General features: G+C 50.6%; 1 protein-coding gene across 1 annotated transcript in view; it reads left to right on the top strand.

Annotated features, from left to right (window-relative positions):
* Nucleotides 1–26,894, top strand: part of LOC137336047 (myoferlin-like) — a 129,065-nt gene that overhangs the window by 94,323 nt on the left and 7,848 nt on the right. Inside the window, exons 44-50 of the mRNA XM_068001549.1 lie at nucleotides 2,243–2,391; nucleotides 3,643–3,782; nucleotides 5,751–5,839; nucleotides 14,866–14,961; nucleotides 16,072–16,213; nucleotides 18,591–18,690; nucleotides 25,209–25,402. Of these exons, the coding sequence (XP_067857650.1) occupies nucleotides 2,243–2,391; nucleotides 3,643–3,782; nucleotides 5,751–5,839; nucleotides 14,866–14,961; nucleotides 16,072–16,213; nucleotides 18,591–18,690; nucleotides 25,209–25,402 (910 nt within the window). The remainder of the gene's footprint in view (nucleotides 1–2,242; nucleotides 2,392–3,642; nucleotides 3,783–5,750; nucleotides 5,840–14,865; nucleotides 14,962–16,071; nucleotides 16,214–18,590; nucleotides 18,691–25,208; nucleotides 25,403–26,894) is intronic.

A 26,894-nucleotide genomic window follows, 5' to 3' on the forward strand; every position in this document is an offset into this window, starting at 1 on the left:
GGTGGGTATGTTTTAAGGAGCTTAGAGAGAGCTGGAGAGGTTTAGGGAGGGAATTCCAGAGCTTCGCACCAAGGCAGCTGAAGGCACGGCCGCCAATGGTGGAGTGAAGGAAATCGGGGATGTGCAAAAGACCAGAATTGGAGGAGCGCAGAGATCTCGGAGGGTCGTAGGGCTGGAGGAGGTTACAGAGATAGGGAGGACAGCCCCAAAGTTGGAAACAGTTAGCGAGAGTGCGAAGTAAACTCATCCTAACTCAGACTAAGTCCCATTCACCCATCACCCCTGTGCCCGCTGGCTGACATTGGCTCTTATCCTCTTGTTCGTACCCTTCCATGGCCCTCGCCCCTCCCTATCTCTGTAACCTCCTCCAGCCCTACAACCCTCCGAGATCTCTGCGCTCCGCCAATTCTGGCCTCTTGCGCATCTCTGATTTTATTCACTCCACCATTGGCGGCCGTGCCTTTAGCTGCCCAGGCTCTGGAATTCCCTCTCTACTCCTTTAAGACGCTCCTTAAAACCCACCTGTCCTAATGTCTCTTTCTTTGGCTCGGTGTCAATTTTTGTCCGATTTATGTTCCTGTGAATCGCCTTGGGACGTTTTACTACGTTAAGGGTGCTGCATAAATGCAAATTGTTGAGTAGTGTTTAGTTAACACCGAACAGGTGTAAATACACATCTTTCTGCTTTTTTAAAAATTATTTCATTATTTCTTCTGCCCCTCTCATTTCCCCAGCCCCCCATCAATTTTACTTTCTTTCTGAAGTTAATCACCGTGGGCAGATCAGCCCCCAAATATACACACTTTTCAAGTTGTTCACTGACTGCCGCTCTCACGGGGAATTTGGAGCCTGTTAGCCACGAGAAGCGGCTGCCACAGAATCTGCTCCAACTTGGCCCATGTGATCTCCTGGACTGGTTTCAGTATTTTTCAGATTTTTTTTTCCCTTATCGGCCCTGTTTTTTTTCTTTGCCTTTCTCAGGAGGTGACACTCTGTGGGCAGGGTGGGGTTGGTCGGAAGTGTCTGGTCGGGATGCTGCAGGCAGGCTCGATGGACCAGCAGGTCTCATCCCGCCCGTCATTTTCATTCGTTTCGCTCGCAGCGCAGCTTTCGCGGCTTCCCTCCCACCGGGAGTCGGCATTTTATACACCAGTTCCTGGCCGCCAGAGAGTGATTACTGGGGAGTGACGCAGCTCGGGGTCCCAGAAACCACTGAGTATTTGTACTCCGTGGGGTGACGGAGAGGGAAACGGAAGTTGCTTGTTTCTTGCGCAGCAAGTGCGTATCCGACAGGATTAATGCTCGGTTGCCTTTCCGTGGACGCCATAGCGGATTGAGGGACCGTGCAGACGCAGTGACTGTACCCACTCCTCTGTGAGAGCACCTGCTGTGACGTATTCCTCAAATATAACTCCCCACTGAGTTTAGGGGCATATTTCAAACATCTTCGTCTACAGAGCTATATCGATGTTTCCTTGGCAAATTACAAGTTTTCTTCGACTTTTCGTTTGCTTGTTGACTTTATACTCCAGTGCAGTGCTGAGGGAGCGCCGCACTGTCGGAGGTGCCGGTTTTCACATGAGACGTTAAACCGAGGCCCCGTCTGCCCTCTCGGGAGGACGTAAAAGATCCCATGGCACTATTTCGAAGAAGAGCAGGGGAGTTCTCCCTGGTGTTTTGGCCAATATTTATCCCTCAACCAAAATCTCTTCTTAAAAAAAAAACAGATTTTCTGGTCATTATCGCATTGTTGTTTGTGGGATCTTGCTGTGCACAAATTGGCTGCTGCGTTTCCCTACATTACAACAGCGACTACACTTCAAAAGTACGTTATTGGCTGTAAAGCGCTTTGGGACGTCCTGAGGTTGTGAAATGCGCGATATAAATTTGTTTTTTTAGTATGTTTTCTTGCAACAAGGTATAAATTTGGAGCTGAGGGGCGCACAGGTGTGATGGGGAGAGCTACAGGACTGTGCGGAAGCATGTGCAAGACGGGCCGAATGGCCTCGCTCGTCTCAAGCAGGTGCTGGGGCCCTCCTGACAGGAAAGGAAGGGAGAGCCTGCGGGTGAGGGCCTTGAAGGCTGCCTCTCGCTCCCTTCACAGCAGATAAGGGGGAGCCCGTGGAACGATCTCCCTCTGCAGTGCACGGCGGAAAGTCTAGTTAAGACCGAAGGAACGTCAAATAAATCTGAATAAAAAGCGGTGAAAGAAAGGGGTTCTAATTGGTATTGTTTTTTTCAGAGGTGGCTCCAGTCAATGGCGGGATCAGCTAAAACCAATGGAACTGCTGAACAACTTAACCAGCATGAAGAATTATGCCTCTCCCTTGATCCGCAGCATTGGGCAAAGGATTGCCATCGGAGAGAGGGAATTTGTGCTGGAGGACTTTGGTAAGGAGCCAGTCCATGTGGAGCGGGAGGTGGAAATGGGTGATACGTTTGGTCGGGGAACGTAAGGGCTGATTACAGGACAGAGCCCAGGATCTGCGGTGAATCCAAACTGAACAGTTTGAGCAGGATATGGACTGGATCCCAATTCTGTAACGAAACGTGCAACTTTTTTCATTGAATTTTTTAACCTTAATTTTTACGACAGATTCATCTCCCGCATCCCTGCTCCTGGACTGTGAAAGAATCACTTGGATCAAATAACTCCTGTGGGAGTGCGTTTCCAGGCAGTAACCCATCTCAAGACGATCAACGTGGGACGATTTCCATTGCTTGCTGTTCTTAGGGAAATCATAAAAGCTTCAAAAGCACATATTTAGAATGAGAAATTGAGAATCAAACTTTCAATGGAACCGTCCCCCCATTGGTGAATGGTCGAACTGTGCTCGTGTATTTTAGGATTCTTCCTTAGTCCTTTTCATGTATTATGACCTCGTGACCTGCTTCTCCCAGCAGGTGATAGATGCCCTTTTCCAATTTATTGATCCTGCAATAGAAAAAATGACTGGGCCATTTCATTGCTATTCAGAAGATAAACCGCTTCCAGTGAGTTGGAAAGATTGTAGACCTTAGTTAGCTTTTGTTTTTGGTGAGCGTTGCTCTGATCAAGGTAAGGGGATGTTGCTGCTGTGGAATCCCTTTTGGGGATCCCGTTATCAGCAACAAGCATTCTCAGGCCAGCTGTGGAAGGAGTCAGATGCACCATGAAGCTCCTTCGACTCTGCCCCAACAACGTGCTTTAGCCAGCAGCTCAGAAGGGCCGGCCGTACTGGGTGAGATTGCTCATTTAGTCCAGATTGTAACGTGGGCCCATTTCCCGCGAGCAATTGGACTGAGATCCTCAAACCTAGGACTCAGTCAGCCAGCAGAGAGAAGAGACTTTCAACCAAGTTTGACTTGGTATTCAGCTGCCTGGGCCCAAAACTCTGGAATTCCCTCCCTAAACCTTTCCGTCTCTGTGCCTCTCTCTCCTCCTTTAAGATGCTCCTTAAAACCCACCCCTTTCATCTGTATTACTATCTCCTTATGTGGCTGAGTGTCAAATTTGGTTTGATTACACTCCTATGAAGCACTTTGGGACATTCTACCACATTAAAGGCACCATATAAATACAAGTTGTTGTTATTCTCGATTTCAGTGAGTATCTTTCACCGTATCTGATCAAATCTCCCTGCTTTTTTTGTTACCGTACAGAGGTGAAGAAGGTTCCTTACGCCTTCCCAGGTCCCCCGGAAGAGCGCCTTGCTCTGCACATTCTCCGCCTGCAGAATCTGGTCCCCGAGCACGTGGAGACCAGGACCTTGTTCAACAACACTCAACCTGGAATTGAGCAGGTAAACGCCAGCAGTCGCTACTGATGTTTTCGGCCAACTTTCTAGTCAGCGGTTAACGATCTCCCCGCATTCCTTCCCTCAAACTCAGGAAAGTACAGGGTCATAGGAGACTTGTAGAATTGCATTGAAATTACAAGACTTGTCATGTTAAACTTTTATAGAACCTTGGTTAGACCACACTCGGAGCACTGTGCACAGTTCTGGTCTCCATATACCTCGGTTAGACCACACTTGGAGCACTGTGCACAGTTCTGGTCTCCATATACCTTGGTTAGACCACACTTGGAGCACTGTGCACAGTTCTGGTCTCCATATACCTTAGTTAGACCACACTCTGAGCACTGTGCACAGTTCTGGTCTCCATATACCTTGGTTAGACCACACTCTGAGCACTGTGCACAGTTCTGGTCTCCATATACCTTGGTTAGACCACACTCTGAGCACTGAGCACAGTTCTGGTCTCCATATTACCTCGGTTAGACCACACTCGGAGCACTGTGCACAGTTCTGGTCTCCATATACCTTGGTTAGACCACACTCGGAGCACTGTGCACAGTTCTGGTCTCCATATACCTTGGTTAGACCACACTCGGAGCACTGTGCACAGTTCTGGTCTCCATATACCTTGGTTAGACCACACTTGGAGCACTGCACAGTTCTTGTTTCCATATTATTAAAAGGTTATAGAGGCACTGGAGAAGGCGCAAAAAAGATTTACAAGGATGATAGCAAAACTGAGAGGTTATAACTATCAGGAAAGGCTGAACAGGCTGGGGCTCTTTTCTCCAGAAAAGGGAAGGCTGAGGGGTGACCTAATAGAGGTTTTTAAAATCATGAAGGGGTTTGATAGGGTAAACATGGAGAAGATGTTTCCACTTGCGGCGGAGAACAAAACTAGGGGTTATAAAAATAAGAGTCACTAATAAATCCAATAAGGAATTCAGGGGAAACGTCTTAACCGAGAGAGTGGTGAGAATGTGGAACTCGTTGCCACAAGGAGTAGTTGAGGCGAATAGTACAGATGGATTTAAGGGGAAGCTGGATAAACACGAGTGAGAAAGGAATAGAAGGAAATGGCGAGAGGGTGAGATTAAGTTGGGCGGGAGGAGGCTCGTGTGGAACATGAACACCGGCATAGACCAGTTGGGCCGAATGGCCTGTTTCTATGCTGTAAATTCGAATCAGCTGAATCGGTCCATGTTGGTGTTCATACTCCACTTGAGCAGTAATCTTAATCCTGTGAACTCCATCGGGCCAATCCGCAAAACTAATCCATCTCCATCGCCCACTCCCTCAAATATCTACCCAGTTCCTCCCGTAAATTTTTCCAGACACTTCACCTGCCTGGGCTGTCCATTCCACACATTCGTCGCCCACTGTGTAGAGTAGTTACTGTCTGCGCTCCTTCCCCTCTCCAAAGCTTGAGCTGGTTCTGGAGTTTGTGACCAGTCTTGAGTATATTGTCCCCCCTGCCAAGTCCCCTCTTTCTGGGGTGTGGCTCCACAAGTCATTGCTATGATAAGCCAACAAATCCATCATGTGACGACCAAGATGGTAGAAGGCCAACGAGATGGACCTTGGTCGTTTTTTCCCCAAACGATTCTGAGGTTCTGAAGTGCCCGCTGCCTGACCCCAGTCTGACCGTTCTCCATGTGTGAGCCCAGACAGTGAGGGGGCAATTTTAACCTCCCCGCCCAGGAAACTGACAGGATTGGGTACAACGCTAGTCTCTCGCCCCCCGGGTCTCGCGCCCCGCCCGATTTTACTGTCAACGGTGAGCAATATCGGGCGGGGTGTAAAATCAGTGTTCCACCCGATCCCCTGGGATTCCCGCCCGGCGAGTTAGGTTAAAATTACCCCCTGAGTATCATCGGGCTGTTCGACTGTGAAGGGGACTCTGCCCCTGAGCTCGACCCTGTGGTAACACGCTGTCAAGCAGAAGGTGACTTAACTTTATTTCTTGCGCAGGGGAAGCTACAGATGTGGATCGACATCTTTCCCAAAAAGTTGGGTCCACCCGGCCCACCCTTCGACATCACTCCTCGGGCCCCTCGCAGGTGAGTGCGGGTGCGGAATATTGAGCAGGATCGTGTAACGCTCGACACTCAGTGTCTGTGATCCACAAAGTATTGGGGATAATTCCACAACCGCGGGGAGCTGGGCTTGCTGGCTGCCTGGGGCAGAGAGCCAAGGGATCATCGTTGTGCCCCAATCTCTGACCCCGTGCCCCCTTGGGGAATTACTGGCCCCGCCCCTCCCCCCAGTGCAATTGTGTCCCAGCAAAAATTCTCAGTGGTTTGAATGTGACAGTTTGTACAGGCAGCTGTGAAGTGGAAGGTAGCAATGGTGTCTCCATCGCTGAATTTGTTCACAGCTTTCAATTTATGATCAGACTGATTTTGAAGTGTCTGCTGTGGCACAGTGGGCAGCTCTCTCTCACCCTCTGAGTCAGGAGGTCGTGGGTTCAAGCCCCACTCCAGAGACTCGAGCACAGAACCTGGCCTGACACTCTCAGTGCAGGACCGAGGGAGTGCTGCACTCTCGGAGGTGTCATCATTCAGATAAGACGTTAAACCGAGGTCCCGTCTGCCCCCCCAGGTGAGGGTAAAAGATCCAGCAGCACTATTCGAAGAAGAGCAGGGGAGCTCTCCCCAGTGTCCTGGGGCCAATATTTACCCCTCAACCAACATCACCAAAACAGATTATCTGGTCATTTATCTCGTAGCAGTGCACAAATTGTTTCAGTAGTACTTCATTGGCTGTAAAGCGCTTTGGGACGTCCCAGGACATGAAAGCTGCTGTATCAATGCAAGTTCATTCTTTCTTTTCCGAACTTGCTCCCTGCCTCTCCTGAAGGTGCTGACTTGTCCTTGGGGCATGGTTCTCCTTGTCTGTTGCCCAAGTTGAATGCGTGGCTGCAGGGATGGTGTAGGAGGGAGGGATTTAGATTCCTGGGACATTGGGACCAGTTCTGGGGAAGGTGGGATCTGTACAAGTGGGACGGGTTACACCCGAGCAGGACCGGGACCGATGTCCTCGCGGGGGTGTTTGCTAGTGCTGTTGGGGAAGGTTTAAACTGGAATGGCAGGGGGATGGGAACCTGAGCAGGTAGATAGAGGACAGGGAAACAAGGATAGAAACAAAAGACAGAAAGGGAAGAAGCAATAGTGGAAGGCAGAGAAAACAAGGGCAAAAAACAAATAGGACAATAGTGCAAAATAAAACTAAGATGACTAGCAATCTTAAAAAGACAAGTCTAAAGGCATTGTGTCTAAATGCGCGGAGCATTCGCAATAAGGTAGATGAATTAACAGCGCAGATAGATAGTAACGGGTATGATATAGTTGCAATTACGGAGACATGGTGCAGGGTGACCAAGGCTGGGAACTGAACATCCAGGGGTATTCAATATTTAGGAAGGACAGGCAAAAAGGGAAAGGAGGTGGGGTAGCGTTGTTGATAAAGGAGGAAATCAATGCAACAGTGAGGAAGGATATTGGCTCGGAAAATCACAATGTGGAATCTGTATGGGTGGAGCGAAGAAACACCAAGGGGCAGAAAACGTTGGTGGGGGTTGTCTATAGGCCCCCAAACAGTAGTGGAGATGTAGGGGAGGGCATTAAACAGGAAATTAGAGACGCATGCAAGAAGGGTACAACTATAATCATGGGTGACTTTAATTTACATATAGATTGGTCAAACCAAATTAACAACAATGCTGTGGGGGAGGAATTCCTGGAGTGTGTACAAGATGGTAGCCAATTGGATACAAAATTGGATTGACGGCAGAAGACAGAGGGTGGGTGTAGAGGGTTGTTTTTCAAACTGGAGGCCTGTGACCAGCGGTGTGCCTCAGGGATCGGTGCTGGGTCCGCTGTTATTTGTTATTTATATTCATGATTTGGATGAGAATTTAGGAGGCATGGTTAGTCAGTTTGCAGATGACACCAAGATTGGTGGCATTGTGGACAGTGAAGAAGGTTATCTAGGATTGCAACGGGATCTTGATAAATTGGGCCAGTGGGCCGATGAATGGCAGATGGAGTTTAATTTAGATAAATGTGAGGTGATTCATTTTGGTAGATCAAATCGAGCCAGGACCTACTCCGTTAATGGTAGGGCGTTGGGGAGAGTTATAGAACAAAGAGATCTAGGAGTACAGGTTCATAGCTCCTTGAAAGTGGAGTCACAGGTGGATAGGGTGGTGAAGAAGGCATTCAGCATGCTTGGTTTCATTGGTCAGAACATTGAATACAGGAGTTGGGATGTCTTGTTGAAGTTGTACAAGACATTAGTTAGGCCACACTTGGAATGCTGTGTACAGTTCTGGTCACCCTATTATAGAAAGGATATTATTAAACTGGAAAGAGTGCAGAAAAGATATGCTCCTCCTGCAAGATGTGGGAAGTCATGGACACTACCAGTGTCCCTGCCGACCATGTGTGCGGGAAGTGTGTCCACCTGCAGCTACTGACCGATCGTATCTCGGAGCTGGAGCTGCGGGTGGACTCACTGTGGAGCATCCGCGATGCAGAGAAACTCATGGATAGCACGTTTAGCGAGTTGGTCACACCGCAGGTAAAGGGTATACAGGCAGGAAGTGAATGGGTGACCACCAGGAAGAGTAAGAGATGCAGGCAGGTAGTGCAGGGGTCCCCTGTGGCCATCCCCCTCTCAAACAGATATGCCACTTTGGATGCTGTTGGGGGGGATGACTTATCAGGGGAAGGCAGCAGCAGCCAACTTCCTGGCACCACGGGTAGCTCTGCTGCACAGGCTGGGAGGAAAAAGAGTGGCAGAGCTTTCGTGATAGGGGACTCAATTGTAAGGGGAATAGACAGGCGTTTCTGCGGCCGCAACCGAGACTCCAGGATGGTGTGTTGCCTCCCTGGTGCAAGGATCAAGGATGTCTCGGAGCGGCTACAGAACATTTTGGAGGGGGAGGGCGAACAGCCAGCTGTCGTGGTGCACATAGGCACCAACGATATAGGTAAAAAAGGGGATGAGGTCCTAAAAGCAGAATATAGGGAGTTAGGAGGTAAATTAAAAAATAGGACCTCAAAGGTAGTAATCTCAGGATTGCTGCCAGTGCCACGTGCTAGTCAGAGTAGAAATAGGAGGATATTTCAAATGAATACGTGGCTAGAGGAATGGTGCAAGGGGGAGGGATTCAAATTCCTGGGACACTGGAAACGGTTCTGGGGGAGGTGGGACCAGTACAAACCGGACGGTCTGCACCTGGGCAGGGCCGGGACCGCTGTCCTAGGAGGAGTGTTTGCTAGTGCTGTTGGGGAGGGTTTAAACTAAAGTGGCAGGGGGTTGGGAACCTGAGCAGGGAGAGAGAGGAAAGCGTAACAGGAAGGGACAGAAGGTATGGAGTAATAGGTAAAGTGTTAAAAAAGGAAAAAGCAGGAACTAAGCGTCACAAAACAGATTTGAAAGTTCTTTATCTGAATGCACGTAGCATTCGTAATAAAATGGACGAGTTAACGGCACAAATAACTACGTATGGGTATGATCTTGTGGCCATTACAGAAACATGGCTGCAGGGTGACAACGACTGGGAATTAAATATGCCAGGGTATTTAACAATCAGGAAGGACAGGCAGGAAGGAAGGGGAGGTGGGGTGGCTATGTTAATAAAGGAAGGAATCACTGTAATACAGAGAAATGATATTGGGACAAAGCATCAAGATAATGAAACAGTTTGGGTGGAGATAAGGAATAATAAGGGAAAAAAAACATTAGTGGGCGTAGTATATAGGCCTCCTAATAGTTGCAACTCTGCTGGAAGAAGTATTAATCAGGAGATAGTCGGGGCATGTAATAAGGGAACAGCCATAATTATGGGGGATTTTAATTATCATATTAACTGGACAAATCAAATTGGGCAGAGCAGCCTTGAGGACGAGTTCATTGAGTGCATCAGGGATGGATTTCTTGAGCAGTATGTAACTGATCCTACAAGGGGGCAGGCAACCTTGGACCTGGTCCTGTGTAATGAGTCAGGATTAATTAATAATGTCCTAGTTAAGGATCCCCTTGGAACGAGCGACCACAACATGGTTGAATTCCATATCCAATTAGAGGGTGAGAAGGTTGATTCTCAAACAAGCGTACTGAGCTTGAATAAAGGAGACTATGATGGTATGAGAGCGGAATTGATTAAAGTGGACTGGGAAAATAGATTAAAGGGTAAGACGGTACATGAGCAGTGGTGTTCATTTAGGGAGTTATTTTACAACTTTCAAAATAAATATATTCCACTGAGGAAAAAAGGGTGTAAAAGAAATGACAGCCATCCGTGGCTAAGTAAAGAAATCAAGGATAGTATCCGACTAAAAACAAGGACATATAAGGTAGCCAAACTTAGTGGGAGGATAGAAGATTGGGAATTCTTCAAAAGACAGCAAAAAGTAACTAAAGGATTGATTAAGAAAGGGAAGTTAGATTATGAAAAGAAATTAGCAAAAAATATAAAAACAGATAGCAAGAGTTTCTATAGTTATATAAAAAGAAAAAGGGTGGCTAAGGCAAACATAGGTCCCTTAGAGGATGAGACCGGGAAATTAATGGTGGGAAACATGGAGATGGCAAAAATGCTGAACAAATATTTTGTTTCAGTCTTTACAGTAGAGGACACTAAGAATATCCCAACACTGGACAAACAGGGGACTCTCGGGGGGGGAGGAGCTAAATACGATTAAAATCACTCAGGAGATGGTACTCAGTAAAATAATGGGACTCAAGGCGGATAAATCCCCTGGACCTGATGGCTTCCATCCTAGGGTCTTGAGGGAAGTGGCAGTAGGGATTGTGGATGCTTTGGTGATAGTTTTCCAAAATTCCCTGGACTCAGGAGAGGTCCCGGCAGATTGGAAAACTGCTAATGTAACACCGTTATTTAAAAAGGGTAGTAGGCAGAAGGCTGGAAATTATAGGCCAGTTAGCTTAACATCTGTGGTGGGTAAAATTTTGGAGTCTATTATTAAGGAGACAGTAACGGAACATTTAGATAAGCATAATTTAATAGGACAAAGTCAGCATGGCTTTATGAAGGGGAAGTCATGTCTGACAAATTTGCTTGAGTTCTTCGAGGATATAACGTACAGGGTGGATAAAGGGGAACCAGTGGACGTAGTGTATTTAGACTTCCAGAAGGCATTCGACAAGGTGCCACATAAAAGATTATTACTTAAGATAAAAAATCACGGGATTGGGGGTAATATTCTGGCATGGGTGGAGGATTGGTTATCGAACAGGAAGCAGAGAGTTGGGATAAATGGTTCATTTTCGGACTGGCAACCAGTAACCAGTGGTGTTCCACAGGGGTCGGTGCTGGGTCCCCAACTCTTTACAATCTATATTAACGATTTGGAGGAGGGGACCGAGTGCAACATATCAAAATTTGCAGATGATACAAAGATGGGAGGGAAAGTAGAGAGTGAGGAGGACATAAAAAACCTGCAAGGGGATATAGACAGGCTGGGTGAGTGGGCGGAGATTTGGCAGATGCAATATAATATTGGAAAATGTGAGGTTATGCACTTTGGCAGGAAAAATCAGAGAGCAAGTTATTTTCTTAATGGCGAGAGACTGGAAAGTACTGCAGTACAAAGGGATCTGGGGGTCCTAGTGCAAGAAAATCAAAAAGTTGGTATGCAGGTGCAGCAGGTGATCAAGAAAGCCAACGGAATGTTGGCTTTTATTGCTAGGGGGATAGAATATAAAAACAAGGAGGTATTGCTGCAGTTATATAAGGTATTGGTGAGACCGCACCTGGAATACTGCATACAGTTTTGGTCTCCATACTTAAGAAAAGACATACTTGCTCTCGAGGCAGTACAAAGAAGGTTCACTCGGTTAATCCCGGGGATGAGGGGGCGGACATATGAGGAGAGGTTGAGTAGATTGGGACTCTACTCATTGGAGTTCAGAAGAATGAGAGGCGATCTTATTGAAACATATAAGATTGTGAAGGGTCTTGATCGGGTGGATGCAGTAAGGATGTTCCCAAAGATGGGTGAAACTAGAACTAGGGGGCATAATCTTAGAATAAGGGGCTGCTCTTTCAAAACTGAGATGAGGAGAAACTTCTTCACTCAGAGGGTGGTAGGTCTGTGGAATTTGCTGCCCCAGGAAGCTGTGGAAGCTACATCATTAGATAAATTTAAAACAGAAATAGACAGTTTCCTAGAAGTAAAGGGAATTAGGGGTTATGGGGAGCGGGCAGGAAATTGGACATGAAGCTGAGTTCGGATCGGTCAATGCCCTGTGGGTGGCGGAGAGGGCCCAGGGGCTATGTGGCCGGGTCCTGCTCCGACTTCTTGTGTTCTTTAGATTTGTGGTTGGGATCAGATCAGCCATGATCTTATTGAATGGCGGAGCAGGCTCGAGGGGCCGATTGGCCTACTCCTGCTCCAATTTCTTATGTTCTTATGTTCTAAGACAAATGTAGGTCCCTTACAGTCAGAAACGGGAGAATTTATAATGGGGAACAAGGAAATGGCAGAGCAATTTAACAAATACCTAGAATACTGCGTATAGTTCTGGTGCCCTTATTTGAGGAAGGACATACTTGCATTGGAGGCAGTTCAGAGAAGGTTCACTAGATTGATTCCGGGTATGGAAGGGTTGTCTTATGAGGAAAGATTGAACAGGTTGGGTCTATACTCATTGGAGTTTAGAAGAATGAGATGGGAACCTTATTAAAACATACAAGATTCTGAGAGGACTCGATAGGGGAGATGCTGAGAGGATGTTACCCCTCATGGGGGAATCTAAAACTAGGGGGCATAGTCTCAGAATAAGGGGTCACCCATTTAAGATGGAAATGAGGAGGAATTTCTTCTCCCAGAGGGTCGTGAATCTTTGGAATTCTTTATCCCAAAAAGCTGTGGAGGCTGAGTCATTGAATACATTCAAGGCTGAGTTTGACAAATTTTTGATGATCAAGGGAGTCAAAGGATATGGGGAAAGGGCAGGAAAGTGGAGTTGAGGTAAAAATCAGATCAGCCATGATCTCATTGAATGGCGGAGCAGGCTCGAGGGGCCGAATGGCCTACTCCTGCTCCTATCTCTTGTGGCCTAAATACTTTGGTTCTGTCTTCACAGAAGAGGACACAAATAACTTCCCAGAAATGCTGGGGAACCAAGGGACTAGTGAGAAGGAGGAATTAAAGGAAATTAGTATTAGTAAAAAAAATACTGCTGGAGAAATTAATGGGACTGAAAGCCGATAAATCCCCAGGACCTGAAAACCTGCACCTCAGAGTACTAAAAGAGGTCGCTATAGAAATAGTGGATGCATTAGTTGTCATCTTCCAAAATTCTATAGATTATGGAACAGTTCCTACAGATTGGAGGGTGACAAATGTAACCCCACTATTTAAAAAAGGAGGGAGAGAGAAAACAGGGAATTACAGACCGATTGGCCTAACATCAGTGGTAAGGAAAATGCTAGAGTCTATCATAAAGGATGTGGTAACAGGACACTTAGAAAATATCAACGGGATTAGACAAAGTCAACATGGATTTATGAAAGGAAAATCATGTTTGACAAACCTACTGGAGTTTTTTTGAGGATGTAACTGGTAGAATAGATATGGGAGAACCAGTGGATGTGGTGTATTTGGATTTTCAGAAGGCCTTTGATAAAGTCCCACACAAGAGGTTAGTGTGCAAAATTAAAGCACGTGGGATTGGGGGAATATACTGGCATGGATTGAGAATTGGTTGACAGACAGGAAACAGAGAGTAGGAATAAACGGGTCTTTTTCCGGGTGGCAGGCAGTGACTGGTGGGGTACCACAGGGATCAGTGCTTGGGCCCCAGCTATTCACAATATATATCAATGATTTGGATGAGGGAACCAAATGTAATATTTCCAAATTTGCTGACGACACAAAACTAGGTGGGATCGTGAGTTGTGAGGAGGATGCAAAGAGGCTTCATGGCGATTTAGACAAGTTGAGTGAGTGGGTAAATACATGGCAGATGCAGTATAACCTGGATAAATGTGAAGTTATCCACTTTGGAAGGAAAAACAGAAAGGCAGAGTATTATTTAAATGGTGATAGATTGGGAAATGTTGATGTACAAAGGGAACTGGGTGTCCTTGTACACCAGTCACTGAAAGCAAACATGCAGGTGCAGCAAGCAGTTAGGAAGGCAAATGGTATGTTGGCCTTCATTGCAAGAGGATTTGAGTACAGGAGCAAGGATGTCTTACTGCAGTTATACAGGGCCTTGTGAGACCACACCTGGAGTATTGTGCGCAGTTTTGGTCTCCTTACCTAAGAAAGGATATACTTGCCATCGAGGGAGTGCAGTGAAGGTTCACCAGACTGATTCCTGGGATGGCAGGACTGTCCTATGAGGAGAGATTGGGTTGACTCGGCCTGTATTCATTCGAGTTTAGAAGAATGAGAGGGGATCTCATTGAAACATATAAAATTCTGTCAGGGCTAGACAGACTGGGTGCAGGGAGGATGTTTCCCCTGGCTGGGGGGGTCCAGAAGAATGATGGGTCACAGTCTCAGGATACGGGGTAGGACATTTAGGACTGAGATGAGGAGAAATTTCTTAACTCAGAGGGTGGAATTCTTCTCCACAGAAAGCTATGGAGGCCAAATCACCTGAATATATTTAAGAAGGAGCTGGATAGATTTCTGGACACAAAAGGCATCAAGGGGTTTGGGGAGAGAGTGGGAATATGGTATTGAGATAGAGGATCAGCCATGATCATATTGAATGGCGGAGCAGGCTCGAAGGGCCGAATGGCCGACTACTGCTCCTATTTTCTATGTTTTTATGTTTCACTGCTGTTTTCTCTAAGAGGAGCAAATACAGCACTGACTGGGGTTTAAACAGGGCCCTTCCTGATCTGTGCAGCTCAATTCGTAGAGTTAATCCAACTGAACCATTGGGGTCCTTCATTGGGAGAATTATTCACTGAATAACCTTTACTCTAATGGGCATATCTGACCCGGTAAGGGGAGAGTTGAACAAGGGACAGTTTGCTGTTGGCTCGGCCCATTGTCTCGCTCTTTCCTGACTTGTGAGTTTCATGTGGATTTTTCAGGTACGTTCTGCGATGTATAGTCTGGAACACAAAAGATGTAATTTTACAGGAAACCAGTATGATGGGAGAGAAGATGAGTGACATTTACGTCAAAGGGTAAGAGGAATATCCAGTAGGTAAATCCTATGTAACCATCATTGTCAGGTTTGTTGCCGGTTCTTGAATGCGTGAGCTCGGCTAACACTTCAGTGCAGTACTGTCGAGCTCTGCAGTGTCAATAATAAGAGATTCAACCCAGGTCCCTCCTGCCTGTTGGAAGAAGAACAGGGAGTTCTCCCAGTGTCCTGGCCAGCATTCCTCCTTCAAACAACACCCACCAAAGACAGATTCACTGATCGGGCATCTCAGTAGTGTTTGTGGGGTGTTCCTCGTGCGGGATGGCTGTTGTGTTTCCTGGTGAAGTCCTGACGAGAGCCATTGACCTGAAACGTTAACTCTGTTTCACTCTCCACAGGTGCTGACTCACCCGCTCGGTGCTTACCAGCATTTTCTGTTTTTAATTCTAATTTTAGACTTCTGTCCCCTGGTGCTATTTTAAGAAAATAAGATGTCTGGGGATATACAAACAAAAGAGAAACACTGTCACAATCCAGGGGATTTGGATATCAGTTTCACATCCACACGACAGCACTATCGAGAGTTCTTCCTGGCTGGACTGTGCTTCAGTCCAAAGAGGCCACTGGGCATCGTCTCCTCTTTAGCACCTTGACTGACCTCAGTTCCCTTTCCCTTGTCGTGTAATGGGCACTGAGAATCCGCGGCAGGTGTGGGACGTAACCATACTGAAAATACATAGGGACACATGAAATTGATGGGCAGGAAAAGATCAGCTGGTCCATCAAGCCTGGCTCGATCGTCATGATTCGACACTTAGCCCTCACACCCACCTCTGCAACCATGTCGTACCCTGGGGCAGGCAAAACCCAGAGCCAAGAAAGGAAAAATACTCTGAAAAATTCCTCTCCAACCCCTCCGTCGATGGAAACCAGTCCAGGAGATCGCACGGACCGCGTGTTATCTATAAAGACACTTCCCATCTTTATGATGTGATCTCTGGAACTGGTCCAGCTCCCTCACAAGACATCTGGGATATCACCACAGGTGGGACGTCTCGCGTTTATTTTCTCCACGACTGTTGGGCAGTGCAGTCGCTTTATACATATAAAGTAAAGGTCATTATTAATGAACCTGTTTTTCCTTCACCAGCTGGATGGTTGGGCTGGAGGATAATAAACAGAACACTGATGTGCACTACAGGTCTCTGGATGGAGAGGGCAACTTTAACTGGAGGTTTATTTACCCCTTTGAATATTTAACAGTGGAACGAGTCCATGTCCTCAGCAAGAAGGTAGGAGCCAAGTAATAGTGAAAGAAAGGAATGATTTAATCTAGGGGTGGAGTCAGCCAAATAAATGTCTACCTGATGCAGATCGAATTCTTCAACGCAAGTTCCAACAAACCAAATACCTTCCCATTCATTCCCATTGTATAGAATCCCAATGGACCAAACTCCTTCCCATTCACTCCCATTGTATAGAATCCCAATGGACCAAACTCCTTCCCATTCACTCCCATTGTATAGAATCCCAATGAACCAAACTCCTTCCCATTCACTCCCATTGTATAGCATCCCAATGAACCAAACTCCTTCCCATTCACTCCCATTGTATAGCATCCCAATGAACCAAACTCCTTCCCATTCACTCCCATTGTATAGCATCCCAATGAACCAAACTCCTTCCCATTCACTCCCATTGTATAGAATCCCAATGAACCAAACTCCTTTCCATTCGCTCCCATTGTATAGAATCCCAATGGACCAAACTCCTTCCCATTCACTCCCATTGTAAAGAATCCCAATGAACCAAACTCCTTCCCATTCACTCCCATTGTATAGCATCCCAATGAACCAAACTCCTTCCCGTTCACTCCCATTGTATAGAATCCCAATGGACCAAACTCCTTCCCATTCACTCCCATTGTATAGAATCCCAATGGACCAAACTCCTTCCCATTCACTCCCATTGTACAGAATCCCAATGGACCAAACTCCTTCCATTCACTCCCATTGTATAGAGTCACAACGGACCAAACTCCTTCCCATTCACTCCCATTGTATAGAATCCCAATGGACCAAACTCCTTCCCATTCACTCCCTTTGTATAGAATCCCAATGGACCAAACTCCTTCCCATTCACTCCCATTGTACAGAATCCCAATGGACCAAACTCCTTCCATTCACTCCCATTGTATAGAGTCACAACGGACCAAACTCCTTCCCATTCACTCCCATTGTATAGAATCCCAATGGACCAAACTCCTTCCCATTCACTCCCTTTGTATGGAATCCCAATGGACCAAACTCCTTCCCATTCACTCCCATTGTATAGAATCACAACGGACCAAACTCCTTCCCATTCACTCCCATTGTATAGAATCCCAATGGACCAAACTCCTTCCCATTCACTCCCTTTGTATGGAATCCCAGTGGACCAAACTCCTTCCCATTCACTCCCATTGTATAGAATCCGAACGGACCAAACTCCTTCCTATTCACTCCCATTGTATAGAATCCCAGTGGACCAAACTCCTTCCCATTCACTCCCATTGTATAGAATCACAACGGACCAAACTCCTTCCCATTCACTCCCATTGTATAGAATCCCAATGGACCAAACTCCTTCCCATTCACTCCCTTTGTATGGAATCCCAATGGACCAAACTCCTTCCCATTCACTCCCATTGTATAGAATCCGAACGGACCAAACTCCTTCCCATTCACTCCCATTGTATAGAATCCGAACGGACCAAACTCCTTCCCATTCACTCCCATTGTATAGAATCCGAACGGACCAAACTCCTTCCCATTCACTCCCATTGTATAGAATCCGAACGGACCAAACTCCTTCCCATTCACTCCCATTGTATAGAATCCGAACGGACCAAACTCCTTCCCATTCACTCCCATTGTATAGAATCCCAATGCACCAAACTCCTTCCCATTCACTCCCATTGTATAGAATCCGAACGGACCAAACTCCTTCCCATTCACTCCCATTGTATAGAATCACAACGGACCAAACTCCTTCCCATTCACTCCCATTGTATAGAATCCCAGTGGACCAAACTCCTTCCCATTCACTCCCATTGTATAAAATCCCAGTGGACCAAACTCCTTCCCATTCACTCCCATTGTATAGAATCCCAATGGACCAAACTCCTTCCCATTCACTCCCATTGTATAGAATCCGAACGGACCAAACTCCTTCCCATTCACTCCCATTGTGTAGAATCCCAATGGACCAAACTCCTTCCCATTCTTTGCTACTATCTATAACCCCAATAGAACAAACCTTTTGCTGTTCACTTCCATTGAACATACCCAATGCTTTTGGTCAATCAGTATTCCACACAGTGGAATAGAATGGGAAGAAGTTGGTTTCATTGAGATGATGGGTTCAATGAAGGGCCTGTTCACTGTCACTGGATTCAGTTTGTTTTGATGCACTTTGGAGGTAGAAATTGATTAGTGTATCGATTAATGGGTTTGGGTATAATTGCTGCATTAATTTTTAATTTTAATTCTTTTATTGATTTTGTTGAAATGCCGAGTGGGAGTTTGACCCGAGCAGATCAACCAATTCACAAAAATACTGCACAAGGGTTGTGCTTTCTAAATGTTTCAATAAGGAACAATTCTGAGAGAGTATTTCTGCTTCTTTTAGGACTATATTTGGAGTTTGGATGAAACAGAAATGAAATTGCCTCCGAAACTAATCATCCAGCTTTGGGACAATGATAAATTCTCCTTTGATGATTACATAGGTAAAGTTTAACAGACTCCACTGTCACAGATTACACATATAGAAATGGAGGGCCTTGCATATCCTGCAGATTTGGATTTTATTGGCAGAGCTGAGGTTATTTCTTAGTTGGGAGCTTAAGCTGTTTTTTTATTCATTCATGGGATGTGGGCGTCGCTGGCGAGGCCGGCATTTATTGCCCATCCCTAATTGCCCTTGAGAAGGTGGTGGTGAGCCGCCATCTTGAACCGCTGCAGTCCGTGTGGTGACGGTTCTCCCACAGTGCTGTTAGGAAGAGAGTTCCAGGATTTTGACCCAGAGAGAGGGTGTAATGGGAGGTCATTGTGCACGAGGTTTGAAACACTGGAGAAGTCCCTATGAGGAGAGCAGAAGAGCGAGGGGGATATCAGGATCAGGTTCCCTTTGGCTCGGGGGCTGAGCAGGGGTGGATGGAGAGGGTCAGTGCCTCTTGGTGCTTCCACAAACTCTTTGATAAGTTGAGTTGTCCAAATGTTTTATTCCACACCAGTTGGATTATATTTTAGTTTAAAATAATTGCATTGTCCTGTTGTAATAACCAATTGCTGTCAGTTGAGGGCATCGAAGTGTTATCAGAGAGAGCAGGTGGTAGTCTCTGGGTGAAATCATGTTGGAATCGAGCCGAATTCTAACTTTTGCTGGCGCAGACTTTGGAGGGGGAGGTGGAAGTGGGCAATCACAGACACAGCCCCCCGTCCCATCACCGTGTGAGGGAATCACAGACACAGACCCCCCGTCCCATCACCGTGTGGGGCAATCACAGACACAGCCCCCCGTCCCATCACCGTGTGGGGCAATCATAGACACAGCCTCCCGTCCCATCACCGTGTGGGGCAATCACAGACACAGCCCCCGTCCCATCACCGTGTGAGGGAATCACAGACACAGACCCCCCGTCCCATCACCGTGTGGGGCAATCACAGACACAGCCTCCCGTCCCATCACCGTGTGGGGCAATCACAGACACAGACCCCCGTCCCATCACCGTGTGGGGGAATCACAGACACAGACCCCCCGTCCCATCACCGTGTGGGGGAATCACAGACACAGACCCCCCGTCCCATCACCGTGTGGGGGAATCACAGACACAGACCCCCGTCCCATCACCGTGTGGGGGAATCACAGACACAGACCCCCGTCCCATCACCGTGTGGGGGAATCACAGACACAGACCCCCCGTCCCATCACCGTGTGGGGCAATCACAGACACAGCCCCCCCGTCCCATCACCGTGTGGGGCAATCACAGACACAGACCCCCGTCCCATCACCGTGTGAGGGAATCACAGACACAGACCCCCCGTCCCATCACCGTGTGGGGCAATCACAGACACAGACCCCCGTCCCATCACCGTGTGAGGGAATCACAGACACAGACCCCCGTCCCATCACCGTGTGGGGCAATCACAGACACAGCCCCCCCGTCCCATCACCGTGTGGGGCAATCACAGACACAGACCCCCGTCCCATCACCGTGTGAGGGAATCACAGACACAGCCCCCCCGTCCCATCACCGTGTGGGGGAATCACAGACACAGACCCCCCGTCCCATCACCGTGTGGGGGAATCACAGACACAGACCCCCGTCCCATCACCGTGTGGGGGAATCACAGACACAGACCCCCGTCCCATCACCGTGTGAGGAATCACAGACACAGACCCCCCGTCCCATCACCGTGTGGGGGAATCACAGACTCACACCCCCGTCCCATCACCGTGTGAGGGGGCAATCACAGACACAGACCCCCGTCCCATCACCGTGTGAGGGAATCACAGACACAGACCCCCCGTCCCATCACCGTGTGGGGGAATCACAGACACAGACCCCCCGTCCCATCACCGTGTGGGGGGGGAAATCACAGACACAGACCCCCCGTCCCATCACCGTGTGGGGGAATCACAGACACAGACCCCCCGTCCCATCACCGTGTGGGGCAATCACAGACACAGAACCCCCCGTCCCATCACCGTGTGGGGCAATCACAGACACAGACCCCCGTCCCATCACCGTGTGGGGGGGGAATCACAGACACAGACCCCCGTCCCATCACCGTGTGGGGGAATCACAGACACAGACCCCCGTCCCATCGCCGTGTGGGGGAATCACAGACACAGACCCCCGTCCCATCACCGTGTGGGGGAATCACAGACACAGACCCCCCCTCCCATCACCGTGTGGGGGAATCACAGACACAGACCCCCCGTCCCATCACCGTGTGGGGGGGGAATCACAGACACAGACCCCCCGTCCCATCACTGTGTGAGGGAATCACAGACACAGACCCCCCGTCCCATCACCGTGTGGGGGGGGAAATCACAGACACAGACCCCCCGTCCCATCACCGTGTGAGGGGGCAATCACAGACACAGACCCCCCGTCCCATCACCGTGTGGGGGAATCACAGACACAGACCCCCGTCCCATCACCGTGTGAGGGAATCACAGACACAGACCCCCCGTCCCATCACCGTGTGGGGCAATCACAGACACAGACCCCCCGTCCCATCACCGTGTGGGGGAATCACAGACACAGACCCGCGTCCCATCACCGTGTGAGGGAATCACAGACACAGACCCCCCGTCCCATCACCGTGTGGGGGAATCACAGACACAGACGCCCGTCCCATCACCGTGTGGGGCAATCACAGACACAGACCCCCCGTCCCATCACCGTGTGGGGCAATCACAGACACAGACCCCCCGTCCCATCACCGTGTGGGGGAATCACAGACACAGACCCCCGTCCCATCACCGTGTGGGGGAATCACAGACACAGACCCCCGTCCCATCACCATGTGAGCGAATCACAGACACAGACCCCCGTCCCATCACCGTGTGGGGCAATCACAGACACAGACCCCCGTCCCATCACCGTGTGGGGGAATCACAGACACAGACCCCCCGTCCCATCACCGTGTGGGGGAATCACAGACACAGACCCCCCGTCCCATCACCGTGTGGGGGGATCACAGACACAGACCCCCCGTCCCATCACCGTGTGGGGGAATCACAGACACAGACCCCCCGTCCCATCACCGTGTGGGGCAATCACAGACACAGACCCCCCCGTCCCATCACCGTGTGAGGGAATCACAGACACAGTCCCCGTCCCATCACCGTGTGAGGGAATCACAGACACAGACCCCCGTCCCATCACCGTGTGGGGCAATCACAGACACAGACCCCCCGTCCCATCACCGTGTGGGGGAATCACAGACACAGACCCCCCGTCCCATCACCGTGTGGGGGGGAATCACAGACACAGACCCCCGTCCCATCACCGTGTGGGGCAATCACAGACACAGTCCCCCCGTCCCGTCACCGTGTGGGGGAATCACAGACACAGACCCCCCGTCCCATCACCATGTGGGGGAATCACAGACACAGACCCCCGTCCCATCACCGTGTGGGGCAATCACAGACACAGACCCCCGTCCCGTCACCGTGTGGGGGAATCACAGACACAGACCCCCCGTCCCATCACCATGTGGGGGAATCACAGACACAGACCCCCCGTCCCATCACCGTGTGAGGGAATCACAGACACAGACCCCCGTCCCATCACCGTGTGGGGGGGGAATCACAGACACAGACCCCCGTCCCATCACCGTGTGGGGGAATCACAGACACAGACCCCCCGTCCCATCACCGTGTGAGGGAATCACAGACACAGACCCCCCGTCCCATCACCGTGTGGGGGAATCACAGACACAGACCCCCCGTCCCATCACCGTGTGGGGGAATCACAGACACAGACCCCCGTCCCATCACCGTGTGGGGGGGGAATCACAGACACAGACCCCCGTCCCATCACCGTGTGAGGCAATCACAGACACAGACCCCCCGTCCCATCACCGTGTGAGGGAATCACAGACACAGACCCCCCGTCCCATCACCGTGTGAGGGAATCACAGACACAGACCCCCCGTCCCATCACCGTGTGGGGGGGGAATCACAGACACAGACCCCCCATCCCATCACCGTGTGGGGGGGGAATCACAGACACAGACCCCCGTCCCATCACCGTGTGGGGGGGGAATCACAGACACAGACCCCCGTCCCATCACCGTGTGGGGGAATCACAGACACAGACCCCCCGTCCCATCACCGTGTGGGGGGGGAATCACAGACACAGACCCCCGTCCCATCACCGTGTGGGGGAATCACAGACACAGACCCCCCGTCCCATCACCATGTGAGGGAATCACAGACACAGACCCCCCGTCCCATCACCGTGTGGGGGAATCACAGACACAGACCCCCCGTCCCATCACCGTGTGGGGGGATCACAGACACAGACCCCCCGTCCCATCACCGTGTGGGGGAATCACAGACACAGACCCCCCGTCCCATCACCGTGTGAGGGAATCACAGACACAGACCCCCCGTCCCATCACCGTGTGAGGGAATCACAGACACAGACCCCCCGTCCCATCACCGTGTGAGGGAATCACAGACACAGACCCCCCGTCCCATCACCGTGTGAGGGGGCAATCACAGACACAGACCCCCCGTCCCATCACCGTGTGGGGGAATCACAGACACAGACCCCCCGTCCCATCACCGTGTGGGGGAATCACAGACACAGACCCCCCGTCCCATCACCGTGTGGGGGAATCACAGACACAGACCCCCCGTCCCATCACCGTGTGAGGGAATCACAGACACAGACCCCCCGTCCCATCACCGTGTGAGGGAATCACAGACACAGCCCCCCGTCCCATCACCGTGTGAGGGGGCAATCACAGACACAGCCCCCCGTCCCATCACCGTGTGAGGGAATCACAGACACAGAACCCCCCCGTCCCATCACCGTGTGGGGGGGCAATCACAGACACAGACCCCCCGTCCCATCACCGTGTGAGGGAATCACAGACACAGACCCCCCGTCCCATCACCGTGTGGGGGAATCACAGACACAGACCCCCGTCCCATCACCGTGTGGGGGAATCACAGACACAGACCCCCGTCCCATCACCGTGTGGGGGAATCACAGACACAGACCCCCCGTCCCATCACCGTGTGGGGGAATCACAGACACAGACCCCCCGTCCCATCACCGTGTGGGGGAATCACAGACACAGACCCCCCGTCCCATCACCGTGTGAGGGAATCACAGACACAGACCCCCCGTCCCATCACCGTGTGAGGGAATCACAGACACAGCCCCCCGTCCCATCACCGTGTGAGGGGGCAATCACAGACACAGCCCCCCGTCCCATCACCGTGTGAGGGAATCACAGACACAGAACCCCCCCGTCCCATCACCGTGTGGGGGGGCAATCACAGACACAGACCCCCCGTCCCATCACCGTGTGAGGGAATCACAGACACAGACCCCCCGTCCCATCACCGTGTGGGGGAATCACAGACACAGACCCCCGTCCCATCACCGTGTGGGGGAATCACAGACACAGACCCCCGTCCCATCACCGTGTGGGGCAATCACAGACACAGACCCCCCGTCCCATCACCGTGTGGGGGGGGAATCACAGACACAGACCCCCGTCCCATCACCGTGTGGGGGAATCACAGACACAGAACCCCCCCGTCCCATCACCGTGTGGGGGGGCAATCACAGACACAGACCCCCCGTCCCATCACCGTGTGAGGGAATCACAGACACAGACCCCCCGTCCCATCACCGTGTGGGGGAATCACAGACACAGACCCCCCGTCCCATCACCGTGTGGGGGAATCACAGACACAGACCCCCGTCCCATCACCGTGTGGGGGAATCACAGACACAGACCCCCGTCCCATCACCGTGTGGGGGAATCACAGACACAGACCCCCCGTCCCATCACCGTGTGAGGGAATCACAGACACAGCCCCCCCGTCCCATCACCGTGTGGGGGAATCACAGACACAGACCCCCGTCCCATCACCGTGTGGGGGGGGAATCACAGACACAGACCCCCGTCCCATCACCGTGTGGGGCAATCACAGACACAGACCCCCCGTCCCATCACCGTGTGGGGGGGGAATCACAGACACAGACCCCCGTCCCATCACCGTGTGAGGGAATCACAGACACAGACCCCCGTCCCATCACCGTGTGAGGGAATCACAGACACAGACCCCCCGTCCCATCACCGTGTGGGGGGAGAATCACAGACACAGACCCCCGTCCCATCACCGTGTGGGGGGGGAATCACAGACACAGACCCCCGTCCCATCACCGTGTGGGGGAATCACAGACACAGACCCCCGTCCCATCACCGTGTGGTGGGGGAATCACAGACACAGACCCCCGTCCCATCACCGTGTGGGGCAATCACAGACACAGACCCCCGTCCCATCACCGTGTGGGGGGGGAATCACAGACACAGACCCCCGTCCCATCCGTGGTCAGTGAATCGAGCACCGGACAGGCCCCCTCCATCCACTCCATCCTCGGTCAGTGAATCGAGGCCCCCCCGGGAGCTGTGGACCAGTTAACATTGATTTATGAACCAGTCCTGGCTCTGTTTTGATCCATGGGTTTTTTCCTTCTCTGACAGGTTATGTGGAGATTAACCTGAATGCTTTCCGGAGTCCAACAAAATGGTCACAAAAATGCACCTTGGACAAGTTCTTCAAGGATGAGGACACTTCATCAGATGAGTTGCAGAAGATGGTTTCACTGTTCAAGCAGAAATGTGTTAAGGGCTGGTGGCCGTGTATTGCAGGCGGAGATGGAAAGCCCTCTTTAACAGTAAGATCAATTTCTTTTTCCAAGTATTTCTGCATCAGTGAAAGGGATGGGGAGAACAGCTCCCTCACCCAAAGTGTTTTTGGCCTGGTTCCTTCGTCCTCTACTCCAGACCTCTGACGTGCGTCAGCCCCCCGCCCAACGTAGTCCCACCTCTGGGGCTGGAGAATGGAACACTTGCACGAGTGGGGAACCCAGTCTCAGCATCCAAATACAGACACCCTCTGCTCCCTCTACTCCCCCCGCCCAGCAACAACCCTCAAATACAGACACCTCCACTCCCCCCGCCCCCCCCGCCCAGCAACAACCCTCAAATACAGACACCTCCACTCCCCCCGCCCCCCCCCGCCCAGCAACAACCCTCAAATACAGACACCTCCACTCCCCCCGCCCAGCAACAACCCTCAAATACAGACACCCCTGCTCCCTCTACTCCCCCCACCCCCCCCGCCCAGCAACAACCCTCAAATACAGACACCCTCTGCTCCCTCTACTCCCCCCGCCCCCCTGCCCAGCAATAACCTTCAAATACAGACACCTCTACTCCCCCCGCCCAGCAACAACCCTCAAATACAGACACCCTCTGCTCCCTCTACTCCCCCCGCCCCCCTGCCCAGCAATAACCTTCAAATACAGACACCTCTACTCCCCCCGCCCCCCCCGCCCAGCAACAACCCTCAAATACAGACACCCTCTGCTCCCTCTACTCCCCCCACGCCCCCCGCCCAGCAACAACCCTCAAATACAGACACCCTCTGCTCCCTCTACTCCCCCCACCCCCCCTGCCCAGCAACAACCCTCAAATACAGACACCCCTGCTCCCTCTACTCCCCCCACCCAGCAACAACCCTCAAATACAGACACCCCTGCTCCCTCTACTCCCCCCGCCCCCCCCGCCCAGCAACAACCCTCAAATACAGACACCCTCTGCTCCCTCTACTCCCCCCGCCCAGCAACAACCCTCAAATACAGACACCCCTGCTCCCTCTACTCCCCCCACCCCCCCCGCCCAGCAACAACCCTCAAATACAGACACCCCTGCTCCCTCTACTCCCCCCACCCCCCCCGCCCAGCAACAACCCTCAAATACAGACACCCCTGCTCCCTCTACTCCCCCCACCCCCCTCGCCCAGCAACAACCCTCAAATACAGACACCCCTGCTCCCTCTACTCCCCCCACCCCCCCCGCCCAGCAACAACCCTTAACTCTAGAAATTAGCTCTGCTGCACCAGACCGACATGAAAGCTATCCTCGTTAGATTGGTGTTGGTCAGCAACAGAGATATTGGGACAGGAGGAGGCCACTCGGCCCCTCGAGCCTGTACCGTCATTCAGTTCGATCATGATGCTCTGTACCTCAACTCCATTTACCCTCTTTGGTTCCGTATCCCTTAATACCCTCGCCGAATAAAAATCAGGATTGAAATTTTTCAGTTGACTCCCAGTCTCATCAGCTTTTTCTGGGAGAGAGAATTCCAGACTTCCTTTGTGTGAA

Source organism: Heptranchias perlo, chromosome 20 (assembly GCF_035084215.1).
Source record: "Heptranchias perlo isolate sHepPer1 chromosome 20, sHepPer1.hap1, whole genome shotgun sequence".
Classification (NCBI taxonomy): Eukaryota; Metazoa; Chordata; class Chondrichthyes; order Hexanchiformes; family Hexanchidae; genus Heptranchias; species Heptranchias perlo.